General features: G+C 30.4%; 1 protein-coding gene across 1 annotated transcript; it reads left to right on the top strand.

Moving 5' to 3' along the window:
• Positions 1-26: 26 nt before the first annotated feature.
• On the top strand, positions 27-23,487 carry LOC128389350 (ubiquitin-like protein 3). The gene is made up of 6 exons (XM_053348912.1): positions 27-504; positions 688-2,594; positions 2,935-3,043; positions 3,115-3,201; positions 5,311-5,388; positions 22,124-23,487. Exons 2-6 carry the CDS (start codon positions 2,577-2,579, stop codon positions 22,186-22,188), a joined length of 357 nt encoding a protein of 118 aa, XP_053204887.1. The 5' UTR covers positions 27-504; positions 688-2,576; the 3' UTR covers positions 22,189-23,487.
• Positions 23,488-24,551: the final 1,064 nt, after the last annotated feature.

Raw genomic sequence — 24,551 nt, 5'->3', positions numbered from 1 at the left:
TTGATTAATTGTCACAGGAAATTGACTTTTCGTTTATGACCTTTAATTATTTTAATTGTTTAATTTAAATTCGTCGATTGTTAATGTCTCGTTTTCTCTACTCTTATGGTTGTTTATTGTTTCTTCAGTGGCTTCTCTTGGACGGATAAAAGAGAGACAATTAATTGTGATGGGTTAACATTTTTCCCTCCATTTGTGAACAAGACATTGGCCTCTAAAAGAATTATAATCAAAGAGAATCTTTTTTTGTTCTTTTCTCTTTTCGTCTTGATTGTATTTTAATATTTTTAAGTTAAATTTCCAACTTAATTTAGATTGTGTATCTAAATTGAGGGGGAGTATTTAAGATGGTTGACTAAATGGTTTGTGACTGTAATTAATTGTTCTCTATGGATGGTTGCTACACATCCTTCTCTCTTTCTCTCTCACAATTGAATCTATTTTTGGATACAATTTTTATTCTCTCTCACAATCTAATGGAATCATCTGTCTGTTCCTATAAATGTAATCACTACATCGTGTCTAGTTGTCTAATTAGACTCTTTTTTTTTCTCTCCTCTCGTTTCCTCTGTGTAACGATTTTATCAATTGTTCTTTAATTTGTTCTCTTTTTTTTTACTTTTTTTCTACTTTGGATGGTGTTTCTATCCTCTCGGTGTTTTATGGACTTTAACTAATTATATCAAGGACCCAAGGACAATCAACCAGTTCTCAGCGACTAGTTAACTCTTAACAATAACCGTGAACTAATTGATTTGGGAAAAGACTATTTCTATATTGATGACTGATTCTTGGTGGAACCAATATTGTTTCCGAAAAGAACACCAATCGTTTTTAACCAATAACAATCACTGGTATTCACCCAAAAATCACATCAGACCAATATCAATTTTCCGTTTTTCCTCAACTTAATTGTTCGTTCGACTAAATTTACCAGCCTCATGAACCATAATTTAATTGCTGGTTTGATTTATTCATATTGAATAAACTCGTTCACAAGGAGAACTGTTTATTTTTTGCTGGTGATAATTAACTATTACAATTAGGATGCTACTTACAACTCTAACCTTATGTTATCAATTACTCGTAACCATATTCACTAACAATAATTATCACTACAATATAAGATTGTAATCAACCAGTTAAACAATTTACATTCATCGTTTCATATGAATAATCAACAATCAGATGATGATGATGATGATAGTCTTCAATTCTTGGTAAACAAACAAAACCCTAAAAAATAAGTTGATTAACCTGCTGATTATTATCATTTAATTTTGAATCATCTCCTTTAAATGGACAATCAACTAGAATTGGAATCAAACAACAAAAATCTGGATCTAAATCAAGAATCAACGAGTTGTCCTTTTAATCAATTCAACTTTTCTAATTGGTTATAAAACAATTAGTAAATAATATCCTTCGATAAATGCTCTCAATCGTATCGTTACTAATGAATCTGATATTAATTGTCAATCGATCAAAGTGATTAAGAAACAATATGATACAGCTAATTTTTGATTCATTAATTTAATTTAGTAACATTAATAATCAAGCAAACTTGATCATTATCAAGGTTAATTAACTTTTTGACTTTGATAACTTTTGGTTAATAATCAAGTGCAAAAAAGAAACATTAACTAACAATTAACTAACTAACTAACTAATTACTAGTAACATAAATGATATAATACCCAAAGAAGATAAACAATTTATTAATTTTTCCACTAACAATTAGGTTAATCAAAAGCAAGAAAACAAAAATTGACGAAAATCGGACAAGAAACTTTTTGATTAATATAATCAACTTTCTGATATTAATCAAGAATATTTAATCAAATGGAATCAAAATATATAAATGATTATGATTAAAACGATGATTAAGGTTGAAAGGTAAAATTTAATTTTCTAATTGTGATTAAACTTTTAACTTTAACCAAACAATCATAATGAAGATAATAAACTATTCGAAACTAATTGAAATTAACCAAGACAAATTAACTAACATCTTATAGACTATAACACAATTAACCTTCAATTTTCGGAGAAAACAACGAAAAAATGTTTTATCCCAACAATTAACTAAATTGTGAAAGTAAAAATTAATTATCAAAATGTTGATTTATTAACAAAACTAAAAAGTACAAAAAGACTGAAAAGAAAAATTAAAAAGTCGTTTAAAAAATTGATTAAAATCAATCATCAACCATGTAGAATAATAATTTTAATCAATTTTTCTCTTTTTCTAATTAATTGGAAACGAAAAAATTAATTACAATTAACAATTAAAAAGAAAAAAGAATTCATGAATAAATCGAATAAGAGATGGAGCCACTTTCGAGAAAAATGTTCTCTTTCTTTTTCTTTCTTTCTGATGCTTTGTATGTATTTACTTCTGCTCATTCATAGTTCTTGATGTTAGTTTGTGACAAGATTTTACTTCATGAAAATAAATTCATGTTCAGTTGAAATTACGACAATTTAATCATCTTTTTTTTTAATTTGTATAAAAATCTAAATCATCTGGTCCTAACGATTCACCATTTAACCTAATTTTTAATTTTGTTCCAATTATGATTAATAATAAAAAGGTAAGAGATAATGTGAAGAGATGAAAACAGAAAAGAAGATGAATTCTATTCTCTTTTTGTTTCCTATTTATTTTCTATTCTATCTTATGTATCTAATCTCTATGGATGTTTACTCGTCTCTCTGTCTCTTTGTATTATATGGATATTTTTGTTATTTATTTTCTTCTTCTCTCTTCTTTTCCTCTTTCTTCCCTTTTTCTGGTGAAAATTCTCTTCTAACATCTTATTCTTTCATTTCTTTGTATTCTCTTGATCTTCTTCTTTTTTGACCTTTTCGATGGTTCCATGGAAAAAAATTTCATTTCTTTACTAATATTTGCATTTTTTTTTTCTTCTTTAGATTAATTTGAGATTGATTCTAGTCTCTGGGAAAACCAAAGATTTTCAATTCAGTCCAAATGATTCAGCCTCTGATATCGCCCAATATGTATTTGAACATTGGCCTCCAGGTTTGTTATCATTTTCTTTTCTAATCAATTTTTTCTCTTTACTTAATCTAAATTTCTTTCTCTTCATTCAGAATGGGCAGATGAATCCGTTAGTAGAGCTGAAATATTAAGACTCATATATCAAGGAAGGTTTCTACATGGAAATGTTATTTTAGGAGGTTAGTGTAACTCTCAGTGGTTACATTTTTGCTCTTTCTTTTCTCTTCTTTCAGAGTGATTGTGATTTCTGTGTTCATGTGTTATTTTCTGTTACTACGGTGCTTTGTGTCATCTTTTTCTTGGCTTTATCCCCATCAACCAACACTAACCCATCACAACCATTATCTTATGGATTAACATCTTCATCTACAGTGAAAAAAAAGCACCACCCATGGATCTGTATAATTACCATGCAACGATTTCTCTTGACAAGTGTGTGACCATTGATTAATCAGTAAAACAAATGCTCCAATCAATTTACTTCGCATTTTCCCCGACAACAGTTAAAGGCAATTTTAAAGCCTTGAAGTAATACATTGGAGGTTAATCTTATTCTTTTCTTTTTTTGGCTGTTTGTTGTTAACGGTTACAGGCAAACGGAAAAAGAAAGATCCTTGATTGTGAATATACTCAATATTCATCAGATCCCCATGAAAGCGTTTTCTCTTCTCCTCTGTCTTGGAATATTGTCCAATAATAATTATATCCTTTTCTATTTACTTTTTTTTTCATGTTGAGGCAACAAATTAACTAACCATTTACAAGGTTCACTTTCTCTCCCTTCTTCCTTTTTTTGGTTAAATCAATTATTTTCGTTACACTTCTACTGTAATTTCCTCTTCTCTCTGTTTTTGGTTATATTCTATTATTATTATTACTACATCATGATTCTTAATCATTTTGTGAAACCTTATCTTTCATTTTCTTCACATTCGATTCACTCTTCAAACCTGATTAACCATGCTTGGCTATTGCATGTTCAATTTCACACAGTTTACCAATTAGTTAATTAGACAGTTATATGGATGATCTAGTTATAACCTTAAAAGTTGTTGAGCCTCTTTTACCTTCTCTCTCTCACTACTCCCTAAAACTGGTGAAACCCGGACATGTTTCAAGGTTTGGACACCCTGGTAACCCATAATTTGTCTGATTCTGTCAACAACCCCCAAGTCATTGAGATGATCGTAGTTAATGTTACCTTTTTCTTTTGATTGTCAATATAATCCATTCATCTTTAATTAAGTCCATTTAAAGATGATGATGATGTAATATTGCGCAATTTTGATCATCATTAGAAGTTTAAATTGAGTTGTTGTTTTTTTGTTCCTTCTACTATTACCTCATCTAATACAAAAGGCCTAAACTTTTGATTGAAAGCTAAAAAGAGACGAGTTAATTAATTAATCGAACAATCAAACAACAAACTTTTCTAAAACTGTACATTCACACTTAATTTCTATTGATCTCTCTATCACTCATTTGTCTTTCCATTATATTTGAATGATACTGTACTTTAATAACATCAACAAGGTCAACGACTTTGATGCTTGAGACGCACACACACACACACACACACACATACGCTTTGCAGACACACCCTTACATAAACCGTACTTGGGCTTGGAGTGAAGTGTTAACAACATTTAATGTAAACATTATCAATACAATGATGATCGTCATCATCATCAGCATCGTTTAAACAAAATATCATCATCATCGCTATGAGGAAACTGATATCGTCAACATTTTTCACACCGATGTTCATGGTATCCATGATATGACAGAAAAAATGTCTCATGGAAAATAGCAGAGTAATACAGAACTCATGTAATATTAAATCTAACATCATGTGGAAAATTCAGTGAATTTCATGATTTTTCTTCATCTCACCAACACAACAGCAACAAAAAAAAACAACAAATCATCATCTCTTTATCATCCGTCATCTTGAGCTTACATTGTCATTTTTTTTTTGCTTGGTGATGTTTTCATTCACCCTTTTTTATTTACGTTTTCTCAGGTCAATGCTGTTTAAGTGAGAAACCCCGATGATTAAATAGAAGAAAAGTGTAAAATTAATTCCTAATTACTATGAAATTCCCTTTCAGTAGAAATACTCAGAGAGAGGGAGAGAAAGAGAAAAGAGCGAAAGAGTAAATTGAAACGAGCATGTTTCATATCATGATGATCATCGATTGATGATCATAAATCAATTATGATAAATTACCAAATGTTATAAATATTTGTAAACAAACATTAATGGTCATCTTTTTGTGTCTTTTCAGCTCTTCAATTACCGCTTGGTCGGACCAGTGTGATGCATCTCGTTCCAAGGGAAAACTTACCCGAGCCCAATTCTCAAGGTGAGTGATTATCATCATCATCAAACACTTACCTTGCAGGTTTAATAATAATGGATAATAATTTAAATTACTTATCATTTAACATGATACATGAATATATAAACATACATATGTATGAAAAAAAAGGTATGAGCTCAATAGTAACCTTGATTCTGATGAAATGAGGAGAACTCAGGATAACAGAATTATTTTCGTCCTCTTTCATTTCCATGAAGAAAAAAGCACCGAGAATGAAATCTAAGAGGAAAAGGAAGAACTTGTTTCTTTCATTTAGATAATTTTAATAGTCCATCATCATTATTTTCTGAAGGATGTTTAACAATCTAAAGTCAATTAAAACTTGATTACAATCTGAACAATTGCAATGAAAGTTAAATTTTTCTTATATAATCTGAACGGACTTTTATCATCCTCTCATCTCCATCCTCATCTTTTTTTTTATGTTCTTACCTAATAATTGATTCATTGCATGTTTTTGCTTTTATAACACATTCAATTCCTCTTCATATTGACAAACTATTAAATGTTTAAGATCATGAGACCATATCTTCATGTCTAAATCATCAATAAGATGATCAGATGAAAATGATGAGGATGAAACAATGAGAAAAAAAAAGATGTGTAGCCTTTCACTCAACCATCACTCCTTGATTTTCATCAAAATAATCTTAATCTCTCAGCTGATGTTGTTTCATCTTCATCATCATTCTGTCAGTTATATAAAATAATACAAATGATAATATGAAAAACTATCATCATCATCATTATTTGTATTTATCTATCAATCTTTCATCATCATCATGAAAAACAAAATAAAAATGATAACTTTAGTAATGATTTAGTTTCAACTAATTGGTTGAATTAACCACAACCATATTAATCTATCAATTAAACTCTCACTATCTTCAGGCTGATCGCATTCAGATAAATCTATTTATTGTGAATTGAGAATCGCAATTTAATTTATATGAATGAAAAGATCAGTAAAAAAAAAGGTTAACCGAAAAGAAAAAAAGTTCTAAATATTCGAGATATTGAGAAGACTATTCGAGTTTGAAAGTGACCTTTTGAATGACGATTGGAGGTCAATTATTATTAATAATGTTGAGTATCAAGGTGAGGTGATACTTGTTGATGTTAATTCAACAATAAAACTACATCATATTTACCCTTGACGATTTACAATTAAATGTTGTTTTACATTAAATTGTTTGTCATTGAAACTTTCTCACTAATCATAATTAACTTATGAGGGAATACCATCCAGTAAAAACTTGATTATCTGATTTAATACTAATGAAAAGATTCACGAATTTAACTAATTGTTGTTATTTCACTTTTACTATCACAGTTTAATGATATTAATCAATGATATTAAATATCTCAAGTTAATCAACTCTTAAATGTCACTACATAACAACAATTAACTTATTTGTCAATATTATTATTATTATTATGTCAACCTGGTAATAATATTTGACTTTTTGACAATATTACATTACAATTTAGTTGATTATGATTAACATTATCTCAATAATTTATCCTTGGTTCCAATGTTAATAGTAATACTTACATTGGTTAATTTGATTAGCCTTCAACCAATTTGATTACCTGATGATGATGATGATGGTTATATACCTTGAAATATTATATATCACGAAATATCCTCTCCCTTTAATTATAATATTGATTATTTATTTTATTTAATCAATGTATTTATATGAGTTTCAACTAATCACTTGAATTAATGATTATCGGAAATAAAAAGTCAATCAAACTTGATTTTCAACTGATAAATAATTAAGTTTCATCATTTGCGGTTTATTGTTTGGTAAATTGGATTAATGATTGAAAAAAAGCAAAATCAAATATCATTTCCTTTTCATTGATGATTCAACTGATTTAAAAAATCAATTGACCATCATGATGATCATGTTCATCTTGTAAGGTAAAAAGGTCATACACTGAATATTGGACATTGAACAAATTGTGGTCAACACTTACTCGCAATTAGAAGTAATCAAATGATGAAGATAAGGAAAAAGAGTTGGAAATAGTTGATTTGAAGAGAAATGAATTATCTTCTTGAAAATTATTATGACGATCAATTTAAATACTCACTTATTATTATGAGAATAACTAATACCATGGTTACCATGATGATAATAATGATGAAGAAATTGCCACAACGATAAATGAAAATAAGGATGAGTAAGAAAAATGTTTTCCAACGATAATAGTAAAGGTCATTGAATGAAATCCTTCAAACTCCCAAGTCAAATTATTCTGAATCATGCGGAATTTATTTCCGCTTGACCTCCCTTCCCCGCCACCATCATCATCATTATCATCATCATCATCTCTTTCTTTTCTTTCTTTTCTTTTGTGTTTACCTTTTTTTGTTTATCTTCTTCACTATTTCTCAATGAAAGCACAGCAAAAAAATTGAGAATCTAGGTGACAGGGTTAATACATTTCCTGCCATACAAATGATTCCTTAGAGCGGAAACATGTAACTCTTTCCCTCTCCAACTCCCATTTCCCACCTTCCACCTTACCTACATTCTCATCCTCCACCCACTTTGTCTCTCACTCTCCCTAATACTAAATTTCACCCTCTCTTCATCTTCATCTTCATCTTCTTCTGCTCACCTTTGGCTTCATAGACACTCAATCAAACATATAATCATTTAACTCTTAACTTACCTATTCTTTTATACCTTCATCATCATCATCCTGATCATCATTATTTACAGTTAAGCTTCATTGATCATCTCGATTTTTTTTTCCTTTTCAAGATCAATAAATTACTAACCATAAATGATAAAACTCTATGTTAATCAATTGATCAATCTGATTGTAATTAGTTTCTTTATCTCTCTGTGTGTATAATGACTAGTCTTTGAATCAAATTGAAAGAATACATTTAATTCAATGGATTGATATTTTCTTCATGATGATGATATGTTATTATTATTATCATGTTTATCTCAGAGATTATTTCATAAACCTTACCTATGGGAAAACTAAGTTACTCCTTGATTTTAGTTTTCTTTATAAATTCAGCCTTGAATTTTGTTTCTCTCTCTTATAATAATTTTAACTTGTTATATGTTGATTGAAATTTCAGATTATCGTTTCAGAGCAAAATGATAATAATGATTAGAAGTTTTTTCTTTTAAATTGTTGTTATGAAACCTTGAGGATATTTCTTATTATCATGATGTTTCAATGATTAACAGATTATGTGAATAATAATAAATATTACAATCTATAGAAAAACAATTGAAGTTATAAGAAGAAAATTTCTAATCCTTGTTTACATAATTACTTTTGGAATACTTGATTGTTACTTAGTATTATTATTATGGATTATTTCATAATTACAGTCATTCTCATGGTCTAATCATTGGAAAATATATTTACTAATTTATCCTTTATTTGATTAATTAAAAGGTTATTTTACCAAATGATCAAAACGTGTGTTAATTTCCACTTGGTGACTTTTTTTTACTTCTTCTCATTATCCTGACAATTAACAATTGATTTACATTCGAAACTATTGTTTTTCTAAATTTAGCAATTAACTTTGTCTGAATGGGAATACAATTAACATATATTACAGGTTATTTTAAATTGATTACCCAATTGATTAACTATGAGAATGGAATGTAATTTGGTTACAATTATCATTTATTTGTAATTGACAATTGACTCGTAACCTTGGCCTGTAATCAGTGAACCAACAATTTCCGTCACAGATCAGTCTCAGTCGTGCATGATAATGATGAAAATGAATTAATTCCTAACCATATTGACATCAGAATGGCTATTTATCATCCTCATCATCATCGTCATCCTCTTAATCATCTTTATTACAGAATCTTTGGTATTATATCAATTTAATTCTCGACTCGATCATCTCTTGGGTCTTTCCCCATGATGTTTATACTATCAACTGATTATCAAGGATTGTCCTTCTCATCCTCATCCTCATCCTCATCTAATTTCAATTCATTCATCTGATCTCTATCTCTATCATCATCATCATCATCTCTCTCTCTCTCTCTCTCTCTCTCTCTCTCTTCCTCTTGCCATGTTCTCATCATCCATCTTGAATAGACAAAAACTAATATAATCAAATTTATAATGCTTACCGTGTTTATATTTAGATTACTTTGCTTCCGCAATTGTATTTAAATGTGAATATTGCTGATTCTGATGATTCCAATTCCAAATCCAAATCTAATTCAGTTAATGATGATGAGGATGATGTCCTAATAATGTGAATCGATCTGGTGAAAGGGGTGAGAATACTCATAGTACCGTTAATCTTGATCCTTTTTTATCATCATCAACTAATTTAGATAAAGCACATTTTCACAATCAACCAACCCTGGTACCAACACACCAGCAATAGAAAAAAAAATCATCATCAACAATCAACATTAACAAATAACTACATCTCTTCATCAATGTAGAGTCGTTAAGCCAACAATTTTTTTTCTTATTCTTTTCTTAAATTAACCTAATTTCTTTTCTTTCATCAACTATTACCGGCACAATTTAGTTAAATTTCTTCTTCTTAATTTCTAACAATTCCCTCTCTTCCTCTCTTCCTTATTTCCAACATTTTGTTTAGATTTTAATTATCAATATTTCCATAGGTTGTTGTTACAATTTAAAACCTTAATCATCTCCAATTACTCCATCATCAGCCTGATTAATTTCTTAGTGAGAATTTCCATCATTTCCAATAATTATCCTGACTCATTATAAAGTTAATTGTAAACAATCAACTTGATAATGATTGTAAGGACAACATTGACAATAGATCGAATCAGTTTTGAAATGTAGATTTTAATAAACGAAAGGTAATTATTTCAAAAGGTACACAAAAGCTTAATGATTATTGGATAGGATTAGAGGTTAGTAAAGGTTGAATCAAAAGTAATTAAGGTGATTAGTGAAACATAATTGAAGTACAAAGGGTAATTGTATATTAAAGGGTATCTTGAAGTGGATTGAGTTCTCAATCCAATTCACCCTTAATATATACAAGAGTTTACGTAAAATGATTACAAAGGTGTCGCTGTGTTCTAAGCGCGTATATTTAAAGATAATTACAACACAATTAAGGCTAATCCCTTAACAGAGCCCCCTGCTTGATGATGACCTAGGGTGTCGAATCAGAGACAAGGTCATTTTGCCGTCTCGAACGTCTAAATTTCCTTGGATCAATCGCCTCCTTGGTCTTCATTTCCTTAAGGCTTTAATTGGGTTGTTCTTCTCTGTTGATTTGAATGAATTTGTTGAATAAACGAATATCAATTTCGGAAAACGGTGGTCTCAATTCAACTCCTTCCGTATCTACGAGTGTATCTCTCTGAAGGATGGAGATGCTTCCATCCTTGTTGAACTGGTTTCCTTAATTCCCATGGCCAATCATTGATAATGTTCATTATTCTTCTTATTAATTCGGCCATTTGTTTGTTCGGTTCATATTCAACTCTTGGTAATGGGTTGACAAATCGTGAATTCTTTTGAGCTGCCAGTTCATGAGCTTTTTCAAACTCCTTATAATCAATTAGATACGATAAAAGTGTGTAACCAGCATCAATAAAAGGTGAATGACAACCTTCTTGAATAATTGTTCCAAATAAGGTAAAGGTGATTAGCTTCAAACCAATCATTTCATCAACCTCTCTATTAGATCGTTTACATGTGTAATAGTAGTTGACGTCTCTAATTTTCGGTCTTATTATATTCCAATCGTGCCAATCAAATCCAAGGGATAGAAAATCTCCATGCCCTCCGGCTACGATTATACGGTCATACTGAATAAGGATGCTGATGATTTCTTTTCTCTCTTTACTCAAACTTCCACATCCTTTGGTATGTTCGTATTTGACACCATGGAAAATAGTTTTCATATCATGAATTGAAGCTTTCGGATATCGAATCAATTTGTTGTATCTTGTTTTGGCTTCTGTATCAATGATTGTAACCCAAACCGGCAAATCCTTGATTCCACTTCTTGTTTTTATTTGACACTTTTCAACATCAATTGCACAGATTTTGATGTTTTGTTTATCCAACTCTTTGTAAGTTTTGTATATTCGAGGAAGGTGAATATTTGATTTGATTCTAAACGTTCCATTCTTGTTCGTATTTTCTAACAAGAAATTGTTAGTAATTTCCATTCGCCTTTTCTCTTGACCTCGTAACGTTCCTTCTCGATCGCGTTTCTCTTGTTGTCTTTTATTGTGAATAGCTTGTCTTCTCTGTTTAGCTGTCAATGTCCTGTCAGCTCTGATCTCGGCTTCAGTCTTTTTGCGATTTGGTTTGGCTGCAATAGGTTCCATTTCTCTTCTCAGATTGAGTTCAATTTGTTTTCTTTTTGATTCTGATGTCCATTCATCTTCTGAATCATACTCATCTGGAACCATTAATCGACCAATGGTGTTAGTTGATGTTGATGGAGTAACTCCATCAGCCCAATTAATAAACTCTGGTGGTGTCGAAACCTTAGCTGCTATTGGTACTGATGATTCCCAATTATCTTTTTCTGCTATTTTCGGCTGACTTTTTCCAACTGGTGAACAATTCCAACTGTCCTCCGATGGTTTTTCCACGACATTATTTTTCTTTATGATGCTTTTGACCCAAATCGTCTTACGAATCGGTGATTTTCTTTTCTTCGATTCAGTATCACTTTCTTGGCTGCTTTTGTTCTGACTAGATCCACTCTCACTGCTGTAGATTAATTCATCATTGCATGGATACCAAAACGAGGCTCCTTCTAATGGATTCGATGGAGTAACTCCACTCGAATCTGATCTTTGAAGAGCATTGGAAATTCCAATTCTAGTTGTTTTCGTTTTATTTTTATCGTATGGATCTCTTGTTACTTTTTCGGCTGTGAATCCTGATGGTGGTACGAACAATTCAGGATTTTGAATCATTAATCTAACGTCCAAAGCTTTTACAAACTCTTCTTTGTTAGCTAATGATCTGTGATCGAGTTTCTCTATCACGGATCCTTCTTTTTCCATTTCTTTCATTTTGAAATAATACAAATTCAATAGTGAAACTATTTTGAAATTGTTAGATTTACAATTTTGAAGATGTTTTAAAACGTCATAATAGTTTCCAACATAATCACATTCATATGAACGGCACTTCACAATTAGCTTACTTAACATTAGCGTTTCATCGCTATTTAAGCGTAATGATTTGGTTAAAGTTGATGATGGACACACCATACAAAAGAATTGCTTGTTCAAAATTTCATCCATATTGGGTTCTGGGTTTCCTTTTGAATGTTCGCGAATGCAATATAATAGGAAGAAACAAGCACGACAGTAGAATGCTTTGCATTCACAACACTTGATCGGGTTGATTGGGATATGGTTGCAGAACCTACATCCAATATCCATCACACGTTTCTCTTGGTCATAATTTGGTTCTTCATGTAAAATGAGTCCAGGTACGAAAGGCTCTAAACTTAACCAATTAGTTTCATCTGGAAAAATGTCCTTTAATTTGCCTTTCACCATAATCATCAATGACTTTTTATCCACTTTCCAAATTTTCTCAGTCAAATCCATTTTTATTCTTGGTGGGGGTTTGGTGGGGGTATTTTCACTTTGCTTTTATTTGTATTTTAAATGATGAATTTGTCCAAAATATCACTTTTCAAGCTTGGTGGGGGTTTGGTGGGGGTATTTGAGATGGAGTAACTCCAATCTCAATTGATGTTGGTGGTTGAATTTTTGTTGATTTTTAACAATTTCACTTTGATTTGGAACACAATTAATTAGATAGAGTTTCTCTATCTGATTGATCTCACTAATTCAGATGATGAATCAAATTTGGAAAGTTGTAACAATAGAGATGGAGGATCTCCAATCTCAAAATTGATTCTTTTTACTTTTCACAATTTTAGATGTTTAAATTGGTTGTTGAAATTCACTAGAATAGATGGAGATTCTCTATCTATTCAATACTACAATTTTAATTGTAAATTCACAAAATTAATTAATTGAAACTAATTAATTAAAATTCACAGAGACAAATTGTTAAAACAAGCGTTGAAAGAACGGTGTTAACTCATGTGTTAAAATAGAATAGAATTCAATTGGCTTTTTCTTTCTGCTTCTGCGTTTCCATAGTGATTGGTTTCTATGGTTAGGTTGAGAGATGAAGTTACTTCATCTTTCTAGTGTTTTCTTTTCACCCTTTGACTTTTAATTGTCGTGTTAGTAATGTTTTAAAATTTGTTAGAGTTTAAAGAAGTGATCAGAGATTGAGTTACTCAATCTCTAATTAGATCATTTAGTTTTAAAAGTTAATTGTTAATTTGATTTCTTGACCTCTCTCCATTGTATGAGACACTGGAATGTTAGTCATCTTTGCTTTGTTGACCCTTTAGGTCTACCAGGACCTCTTTTAATTGTTATGTTACTCTGAGTAATTTCTGGTTCTTCATTGATCAAGGTTTTATTTAGATCGATGATTGATGATGGAGTTGCTCCATCTTCATCTCTTTCTTTACTCATTGTAACTTCTTGTTCGCTTTCAGCTGATTCAAATTCTTCTTTTCTCCGTTTCAATTTCTGTTTCATTGCCACTTTCTGGTTCAGAATCAATTTCAGTTTCTTCGTCTTCTAATTCATCTACTTTCTTCAATTCTTCTTGTTCAGGCTGAACATGAACTTGATTGGATGAAGTGACTTCATCCATCTCGGTCTTAACTGGTTTTTGTTTAATAGTTGAAATTTCTTGGTTTCACTCACACTCAACTTGATTCTGTCATAATTAAATACTTTCACTTTTCCTGTTTCAACGTCGACCAATTTTGCTGTAGATGAATAAGGTTGAAGGACAATGTATTTTCCTGTGAATTGTTTCTTAGATAATTTCGGTCCAGTAGTATAAGGAACTGGTTTCACTTTGACGATGTCACCTCTCTTATAACTTGGTTCTTTTAGAAATTGATTTCTTTTATCAGCTGATTGTTGACTTTGTTTTTCAAATTCATTTGTTGCTTCTTCTCTTGCTTTCTCAATATCTTTCCCTTGAAATATCGGATCGATATCCCATTGGTTATGAATTGATGTTCTTGGTTCGTAGTTGTAGAGGAGTCTGAATGGTGATGATTTTAATCCACTTTTAATTGATTTATTGTAACTAAACATCATCGCTTGTAGATCTTTATCCCATTCATTGTCTTTTTCCGTGTACATGTTGATTCTCTTTTTCAAGGTTTGATTGAGTCTCTCAACCATTCCATTTGATTGAGGATGATAGGCTGTTGTTCTAACTAAAGTGATACCTCTTCTTGCTGCGAATTCTTTAACTTCTTTAGCTACGAAATTTTGACCATTATCAGTTTGGATTAACTTCGGTTCCCCATACTGATAGATAATACTTTGGAGAAAATTGATAACATCTTTAGCTGAACCTCTTTTGTAAGCCTTAGCGATTCCAAATCTTGTTGTTGTATCAATAGCGACAAGAGCATATTGATTACCTGATTTAGATACTGGAAATTTGCCAATCATGTCGATTTGTAGTCGAGTGAACGGTTGTTTCGGTACTTTCATCGATTGAGCTTTACCTTCTGCTATTGTTTTCACTTTGTATTCTTGGCACTTTTCACATCCTGCGATTTTTTGTTGAATTATTTCATCCATCATTGGAAACCAAAAATCACTTTTAATTTTGTCTATCGTAGGCTTAGCTCCAAAATGACCTGCTTCCAACGACGAATGATATTGATCGAAAACTCGATCAATAAGACTGTCTGGAAGATAATATCGAAAACTTTTATCATTTTTGATTCTCAAAAAAATACCATCACGAATTTCATAATAATTTCTTAATTTTCCTTCTGCCAATTCTTCTTTGAGTTTATTAATTCTGGTGTCTTTCAGTTGATGTTCTAACAACTCCGATTTCTTTCCATCCTTCAGCTTCGGTGTTCTTAATGATCTTATGAAATGAGCGGTTTGAGCTGAATCAAGAAAGTCAAAACTTTTTATACAATTTAGTAGCACTTTTTGAGTATCTTTTTCGATTATACTCTCAATTTCTTGTTGTTCACAATCTTCAGGTTCTTCCTCTTCAATGATTGAAGATGGAGTAACTCCATCTTTCATTGATTTGCACCCATTTAAATATCTGTCGAAATGATCATCACTCATTTCTCCTTGTTTTCTGTGAGCCCACTCATTTGATCGAGAAAAGCAATCAGCTGGATGTAGATCACCTTTTAAATATTCAATGTCGAAATCGAATTCAGCTAAATCACTTTGCCATCTCATGATTCGAGTGACTTTGAATCTTTTCTTTTTCAACTCACAAAGAGCATGATGATCGGTGACAACTGTGAATTTCTTGTGTCTGAGGAAATGTGAGAATTTTGACACGCATAAACTACTGCTGCACATTCTTTTCTGTAACACGATAAGAATATTGATGTTTCGCCAATTTAGATCCAAAGAAATAAATTGGATTCCAAGTATCATTTTCATCTTTTTGTGTTAACACACCACCAATTGCGACTGCTGATGCATCCACTAGTAATCTTGTTTCTCTCTCCGGATAGAAATGAGATAACATACAACGTTTAGTTAACTCTGATTTCAATTTATTCCAAGCTTCCAGTGATTTACCTTCTACGTGAATTGGCGCAGATTTATATTGCTTTTTCACTAGATCTTGTAAAGGTGCTGCTATTATCGAATAGTCTTTGATGAATCTTGAGAAATAGTTAAAAAGTCCGAGATGAGATCGGATCTGAGCTTGAGAAGTAGGAGGATTAAGGGCCTTAATCCTCGCTACTTTCTTCGGATCTGGTCGAACAGTTTTCCTGAGACTAAATGTCCAAGACAAACAAATTCTGTTACTCCTGCTTTTAATTTTCCACTCGATTTTTAAATCCATAGACGGAAAGTGCGTTAATTACTTTTCTTGTATTATCACACAATTGATCAATTGTTTTCCATATCACGATGTCGTCAAAATATCCAAAACAACATGTATATCTCAATTCACCCAAGATCTTGCATATAACTTCCACGAAATATGAAGGTGCGTCTGCTAAACCCATTGGCAAACGTTTGTATCGATAGCATCCATCTTCAGTTACAAAACTCGTTTTGTCTCTTTCTTCTTCAGGTATTTCTAATTGGTAATAGCCTTGAGCTAAATCCAATGTTGTGAAATAATTGTTTCCTTTCAATTGATTGATAGCATCATCAATGTTTGGAACTGAAATTGTCTTTTGTTTACCATTTTATTTAAATCGATGTACGAAGTGACCATCCTCCAGGTACCATCGGGTTTGGGGACTACGAAGGCTGGAGCACCTCCACCCATATCAGGTCCTCAATAATACCATTCTCTTTGAATTCTTTAATTATTTTTCTAATTTCGGTTTTCATCTTCTCGCTTGAACGAAAAGGTTTTGATTTTGGAATCTCTTTGTTACCAATATCGATTTTAAATTTTGTGACAGAGGCTGGAACACATCCAATGTCGAATTTATGTTTCGAAAATGAATTTGATGATTCGATTAACACTCGATAAATTTTTCTTTTATCTTCTTCACTCAATTCAGGATTAATTTGAGTCCATAATTTTTGTCTAATATCGGGAACAAATTCTGGAAGATCGATTGAAGTTTCTTTAAACTCTTCCACCAGATTAATCATTTTATCTTTTTCTTCTGGATATTCAGTTTCCACAAATTTCACTGTGTTTATCCTGAAGACTCTTTCTTCAAGTAAACTTTCATTTGATGATTGAGGTAAATAGAAAACTTTGGACATGTCAGCTTTCTCTCCATACCAATTGACAATTAACCTTTCGAAATCATTTCGATTCGGTTGTTGGATAATTAATTCATAATTTTGATTATTGTTGAACTGTAATAGTTGATACGGTTTCTTTGGCCCATTTGCCTTGATAATAAGTTCTGTGTACTTTATGATATTTTCACCAATGATAATATCATTCGATAGATCCTTTATCACATAAGCGGCCATTATCGTAGATTCATTCCCTTTATAAACTTGTAACGGGATAAAAGCATCACATTGAACAGGAGAAGAATCAATTGCTTGAAACTTGAGACTGAAAGGATAAGCTGGAAATCCCAATTTACTTGCGATATCGAAATTAATTAGAGTCGTACAAGCTCCGGTATCAATGAGACCCCTTATCGTTGTTACCTGGTTGTTCAGTACCCTGATATCGATCATTGGATGACGTCCGTCATCCGATGATCTTGTAGCACTGAACAACTTCGCTACTCCCATAGTATTTTTATCATTTTCATCGTTAACTTGATCATCATAATTAGCATAACTCACGTTATTTTGCCTTTGGTTAGTTGATTGATTCTGATTTGGATAGTTTCGTTGTTGTTGATTGTTGGTTTGTTGGATTTGATTGTTGACTTGATTTGGATTAGAACTTTGTTCTTGTTTATTCGGAACCTTTTGTCCCTCTTCTTCCATTCGTTTCCAACAATTTGATTCATTGTGACCATTTTTATTGCACCTTGGACAGTATTTAACATAACCATTTGAACTTTGGGGTCTTGGTTGATAACCTTGATTACCTTTTGGTTGATAACCTTGATTACTTCCCCAAGGTCTTGACCCTTTATAATTTGGTGATATTGGTCGTTGTTGTTGATTTTGCCCTTGAGTTCGTGACTCATTGACATTTGTACTTTTATTCAAATTTTTCACTTTCTGCCAATACCCAATTATTTTGCTTTTCAACGCTTCTAAATCCATCACAATCTTTTCTGGAATGACTTCGTTTTGAAGATCAATTGGAAGTGTTGTAGCTAATAAAAGCGATTTCACTTTATCATCCACATTCGGATAGACGATTTTTGTTGCACTTTCAAATTTCTTGAAAAATTCCATAGGATTTTCAGTTAACATGTATTTCTTTTGGAGAATAACATACAAAGCTTCAGTCACATCCGAAGTTGATATTGTTGATCCTCGAACTGCTTCTTTCCATTCATTATAAGATAAAAATGGAGATTTTTGTCTTAGCGACTCAGCCACTCTTCTCGGTTCACCTTGTAGTAATACTGTTGTATATTCAATCCACGATTCTTTTGTTGGGTCTAAAATTCTCAAATCATATTCAACTGCTTCAAGAAATTCAGAAAACGTACAGTTTCTTGACGGGAATTCTCTCTTATTTAAACGATCACGAGCCAACATCGCTGCCATTGATAATTTGTTTTCCTTTTCGTTGTTGGGTCTGAAATTCATTCTTGAAAATCGATCCATTGTAGAGAATTGATTTGCCAACATTGTTGCTTGAGGTAAACTTATTTCAAGATCCATGAATTGATCTCTTGTATATAAGCTTAAAGATTCAATAGCTGTTACCTTTGCTTCAATTAACCTTGTTAACGTTTCAAAGGTATAACCATCTCTCCTTAACTTTATTCCATCCTGCCACTTTATTGGAACATCTCTCTTTATATCGATCTGATCAGGAATATCGGCGTTTTCGTATAAATATTGAACAACATGAGCTTCGATTAACTCTTGTCCCAACATCTCATTCGTTTTACTATTCACTTTGATGATTCCCCATTCATTTGCTGCTGTAACTAATTGCTCGCGATTGAGTCCTCAATCGCGGCTCTTTAGCCTTTGAGACGACGATAAGCTACCTTCACTGGCTTGCATTTTAATACAATGAATTTTGTAGTTGATTAACAATTGCTTTTATTTCTTTAAATTGATGAGTAATGTTCAAACTTGTGACTTGTAAAGATGATGTAGATTTTGATGATTAATAGTTGGTTTATACTTGTGACTTTAAAGTTGACTTTGATTTTATGAATGAGAGTCTGTTATTTGGCTTTTTTTTGTGATTTTGAAAACGTGGTTTCAGAAAATTCAATTGGAAATATAAAACTGATAAAGGTTTATATTTATTTGTTTATTGATTCTTCCTGAATTCACCTTCCAAACCTATCAATACATATATAGCTTTATTGTCTAAGACGTGCACCTGAGATAGAGTAACTCTATCTCTCAATTGAAGTTATAGGAAAGTAACTTTATCCTAACCTTTGTTATTGCTGGTTGATGAAGGTCAAAAGGTTTGGATGAAGTAATTCATCCAATCCAAAACTGAACCTTAATCTTTAGCACCGCCTGATCACTGCGACAAAATAACACTTCACTGAAACACGAGGCATCTCCACCATTTGTAAGGACAACATTGACAATAGATCGAATCAGTTTTGAAATGTAGATTTTAATAAACGAAAGGTAATTATTTCAAAAGGTACAAAAGCTTAATGATTATTGGATAGGATTAGAGGTTAGTAAAGGTTGAATCAAAAGTAATTAAGGTGATTAGTGAAACATAATTGAAGTACAAGGGTAATTGTATATTAAAGGGTAACTCAAGTGGATTGAGTTCTCAATCCAATTCACCTTAATATATACAAGAGTTTACGTAAAAATGATTACAAAGGTGTCGCTGTGTTCTAAGCGCGTATATTTAAAGATAATTACAACACAAATAAAGCCTAATCCCTTAACAATGATGATGAACATCAGTTTATCATGAAAAGAGTTTATTTTTGATTCTATTTCATCATTTATCTTCATCCTCTATTCATCATATGTTTATTAGGTAAACACTAAAGTTTTTTCCGATTTTTTTCATTTTTTATTTAAGATTAATTAACAAGAAAATTAGAATTGAGTTAAAAATCAAAATAACTCTATTTTAAAGCTCAGGAATCAGGCTTTCGAATGATACTATTTGCGTTAATTTACAACAATTAAAAAAATTACAATTAAAATTTTTGTAAAAGGTTATTTTTCTGGTTTTCGATTACTTACTTTTCAGGCCACTTTTCACCGTTTTAAAATGACCTCAAAATTTTTTTAATAAACTTAAATTGTTGTCTAATTATATGACTAATTTGACTGAAAATTTGGTGAATTTTGGTAATTAAATAAAAGAGAAATTACCATTTTAACAAAAAATGATTTAACACTAAAAGTTCCATAGAGCACCAATCTCCAGGTTAATAATCATATATGTAGAAGCAAAAACGGAAAAAACTTTAGTGTTTACCTAATATATTAATTCATCATCATTATCAGTTGGATGAGTTTCTCTATTCAAATGACATTCTAATTCATTTATTGTAATGAAAGTGAAAATTTAATGATTCATTTAATGACAATTAACAAGTTAAATTTGTACCTTTTATTTTTCAATGGGAATAATTAACATGTCATTAGATTATTAATAATTTAGTTAACTGTTCAAAGGTAACAAAAGTTTTTACGTTTAAGTTGATTGTTGATAATTTGTTTCGTTTTTACCTACAATCAATTAAAGCCGATTAATTGAAAATTAGTTGATTGTTTACTTGTTTTCTTATTTTCCACTGATTTAATTGTATCTCATTGTTGATTTGATGATTGTTAATCTAATTGCTTTTACTTTAATTTTGTTCATCGCTTTAATTTGCAATTAATTTCTCAATGAATTAATTGATTGTACAAAAATGTTGTTGGTGACAATTAATTTACTTTTTTCAAACAATTTGAGATTCACTTTAATCTTTTTTTTAATTGTTACTGTTAATTGATTTAACTACCATACTAATTGAAATTAATCAACAATATGTACACTAATTATGATTAGTTAACGTAATTAAATTGTAACTGTAATATATTTAAGGTAAATTACCTGTCACTGTTTAGTTAATTGTTTAACTGTTTTGTTTACAATTTTTCATTCAACTATTAACATGATGGTTGGGTTACAATGATTAACTAATTGTTATTATCAAACTAATCCTTGGAAAAATGTTTAATTGTTAATCATTGTTAGCATATCAACGGAAGCTATTATAATATTAAACTAATTTAATTGATTAATGAATCAATAGTGATTATTAAAAGTATCGTAACAATTACTCAGTAAGTGTTCATTGGAAATGGTTAAATTGTTACCGATTAACCTTGACAATTAATGGTCATATCAACAACCATGTTGATTACTATTTTAATGGTAACATTAAATTTCAACTAATCAACTTAAATTGGTTAACTTTATTATGTCTATGGTTTTATTGTATTGATTTAATAATATCAGGTCAAGGTTATTCAATTGATCACATTGTTATTATATTTAGTTAACCATTACAAATTTAATTGATTCACCTTGATCATTATCTTAATCATGAAATAATATATATGCATTTACGTATACAGATTAAATGACAATCTCAGATGATTAACTTGATACATAATCATTATCATCCTTGATAAATTAACTAACTAACCATTTCTAGTTAAATTATTCATTGATTTGGTAAATTAGTTTCACTTTTAAGAGAAACTATTTAACTTTATCATGTCTACTGTATAATTAATTATGTCAACAATTAATATAAACAGAAAAATAAGAACTAATCATTTTACCATAACAATTAACTGATCACAATCAGTTAATTTACTAATCAACATTATTAATATATTGATATGTAATATTTTCAAGCTTTTAATTGTCTGAATGAGTCTGTAAATTGTTACTTAAGTCTGATAGTTTATCATAAAAGCTTATCCAATTATTAATTACTATCAACCTGATTGTTAATCTTTTATATATAATTTATTAATTGTCTGTACTTTTTTTTTCTTAATTGTTACAGATCAACGCCAAAAAAGCAAAGAAAGGAGCAGCGGTTGTTGCAATTCAAATTGTTCAATCATTTGAGAAAGTTAATTGAAAGCAAAGGATAAAATGATTACTATTAATATTATTTAACAAGGAAACAAAAGACAACAATTAACATACACATACATACACACATACACATACACAAACACAAGGAATTTGCTAATTTAGTTTTAATTAAACGGAGAAAAAAAACAAAACAATTAACACTCTCGGCGAAACTTCCTTAATTCCTGATGTTGATCCTCTCTGATGATTAAAAATCAATCGGCCCATTGTTATAACAATTAAAAGAAAAAGTAATCAAACAATTTGAATGGAATACAAATTGATAAAGTAACACGAATAATTTTCAATCGCCAATGGAACGTCCTGTAACTCTTTCTTCTCGTTTTTTGTTTAATTTTTTCGCATCTTCATCTTCATCACCACCACCATCAGCATCATCATCATCACCTTCATCATCTCCATCATGTTCATCAGCTTTTTCATAATCTCCATCATCATAAACTTCATCATCTTCTGTTGATTCTTCCGGGTAGTTTTCTGTTTACCTCAAACCATTTCTCCCGAAAATCTTTGATTTTATAAATGAAAATCGAAGACGACAATTGACCTAAGACTTTAATTGTGACCTTAGAAAATTGGTGATAACAACAATTAACCGCAATTCAACTCAATTGGTCAAGCAAATTTTTTTTTTCTCTCTGTCCTTTGATGATAAATCATCTTCATCTGCCAACATCTTTTCAGGATCACTAATCAACAAGAAAAAGCCTAACTACCTGGAGAGATTATTATTATAATAATAGACTCTTATTATTATAATTAATTATTACTATTATCATTATCTTATTATTATTACTATTATTAATTATTATGAATATAAATACATATGTAAAAATAATACACAGCAAATACCATTCACAAAATCAACAGTAAACAACAACATGGAAACATCAATCGGAGGAAGATCATCTCTTAATTACTATAATTAACTAATTTTTTTTTCTTTCTTTCTATGATTATCATTCTCATAGTCTTACATATACACATACACACTGATTAATTGATTATCACAAGCAATTAATTGATTAATTTGCTTTCTTTTTAATTTTCATTCTACTTTTTGTTTCTCTTCATCTTAAGTTTCATTCTCATCTCCAATCACAACAATTTGTAAATAATAATAACAATGTAATAACGATAATATTAATTATTATGTATTTCGTTTATCCTCTTCCGCCACCCCAACCCACTCCCACCACCAACACCACCATTATCCTCCTTTTAATCATCATTCCAAAAATAAATAATAATGATTTCGATTGAAACAATTTATTGATTTTTGTTTCCTCTCCTCTCAATGTTATTAACATTTCGGTAAAAGTTTATAATCGTTACAATTGATTTTCTTATGACAATTAATCTCTCATCTTCTTTTCTTTAGAACCGGAAATAGTTCATGGAAATGATTTCAATATAAATGTGAGATTTTCGCAATAGAAAAGCTTAATTGTTATCATGACATTGAACTTGGAAACTTAATCATTTGGAATCTTTTTTATTGATATTAACCTTTTGCTAGAACCTTGTTCATCTTAACTCATCATCAATTTTCATCATAATTCTCATTTGATTGTCACTTTCAGGACAATAATCAGTGTAAGTTGATTAAATGTTAATCTAACAATTAATTCTGATGATAATAATTTGTGATTGAAACAAAAAAATAAGAAAACTCTGATTACTTTTATTTGTTTCTCACCTCAAGAGTTTTACTTTTATCAATTGTGATTAATCATTTTCACTTTGATTTCAAGTGATTTAGTTGTTTACACGTTGATTAGTTAGATTATAAATTGTCTTCTATATTAATTGTTTACCACATTTTGTTTCTCTTGATTGTTATTATGTCAAACTGATCATCTTTCACTATTGATGATTCTCTTCGCTTATAACAATTAACGATTGTTAATTGTTCCCTTGTTAATCTTTGTCATTAATTCATTTCAATGGATGAATGTAATCTAGTCAGTAATTAGAAAGATGATCAAAATGTTACAATTAAGGTAACATCGAATCATATTGTTTTTAAATCAAAATGGTTTCTTAATCATTACATGTAAAATCGGTTTATATTATCAACTTCTATGATTTGAACGATCAAACTTTTAACTTTCGAGTTGAAAATTTTAATCTTTCAAACAATTTCTAAGACTTTCATTAATCGGCTCAATAATTACTACTCTTTGGCCATCATTCTCATTCAACACCCATAACAACACTAACAACAACAACAACAACAACAACAACAACAACAACGGTGTAAAATCAGCTGGTAAAATGTTTAGAGTGGGAAGATATTCAATGCACATTATAACTTAACCCGTCACATGCCA

Source organism: Panonychus citri, unplaced genomic scaffold (genome assembly GCF_014898815.1).
Source record: "Panonychus citri isolate SS breed McGregor unplaced genomic scaffold, ASM1489881v1 Contig00108, whole genome shotgun sequence".
Lineage (NCBI taxonomy): Eukaryota > Metazoa > Arthropoda > Arachnida > Trombidiformes > Tetranychidae > Panonychus > Panonychus citri.
This window is presented reverse-complemented; position numbering and strand designations above follow the sequence as displayed.

Coding starts and splice junctions, on each gene's coding strand:
- LOC128389350 (XM_053348912.1), top strand. Junction 3,044..3,114: donor ATTTGAACATTGGCCTCCAG/GTTTGTTATCAT, acceptor CTCTTCATTCAG/AATGGGCAGATGAATCCGTT. Junction 3,202..5,310: donor TGGAAATGTTATTTTAGGAG/GTTAGTGTAACT, acceptor GTGTCTTTTCAG/CTCTTCAATTACCGCTTGGT.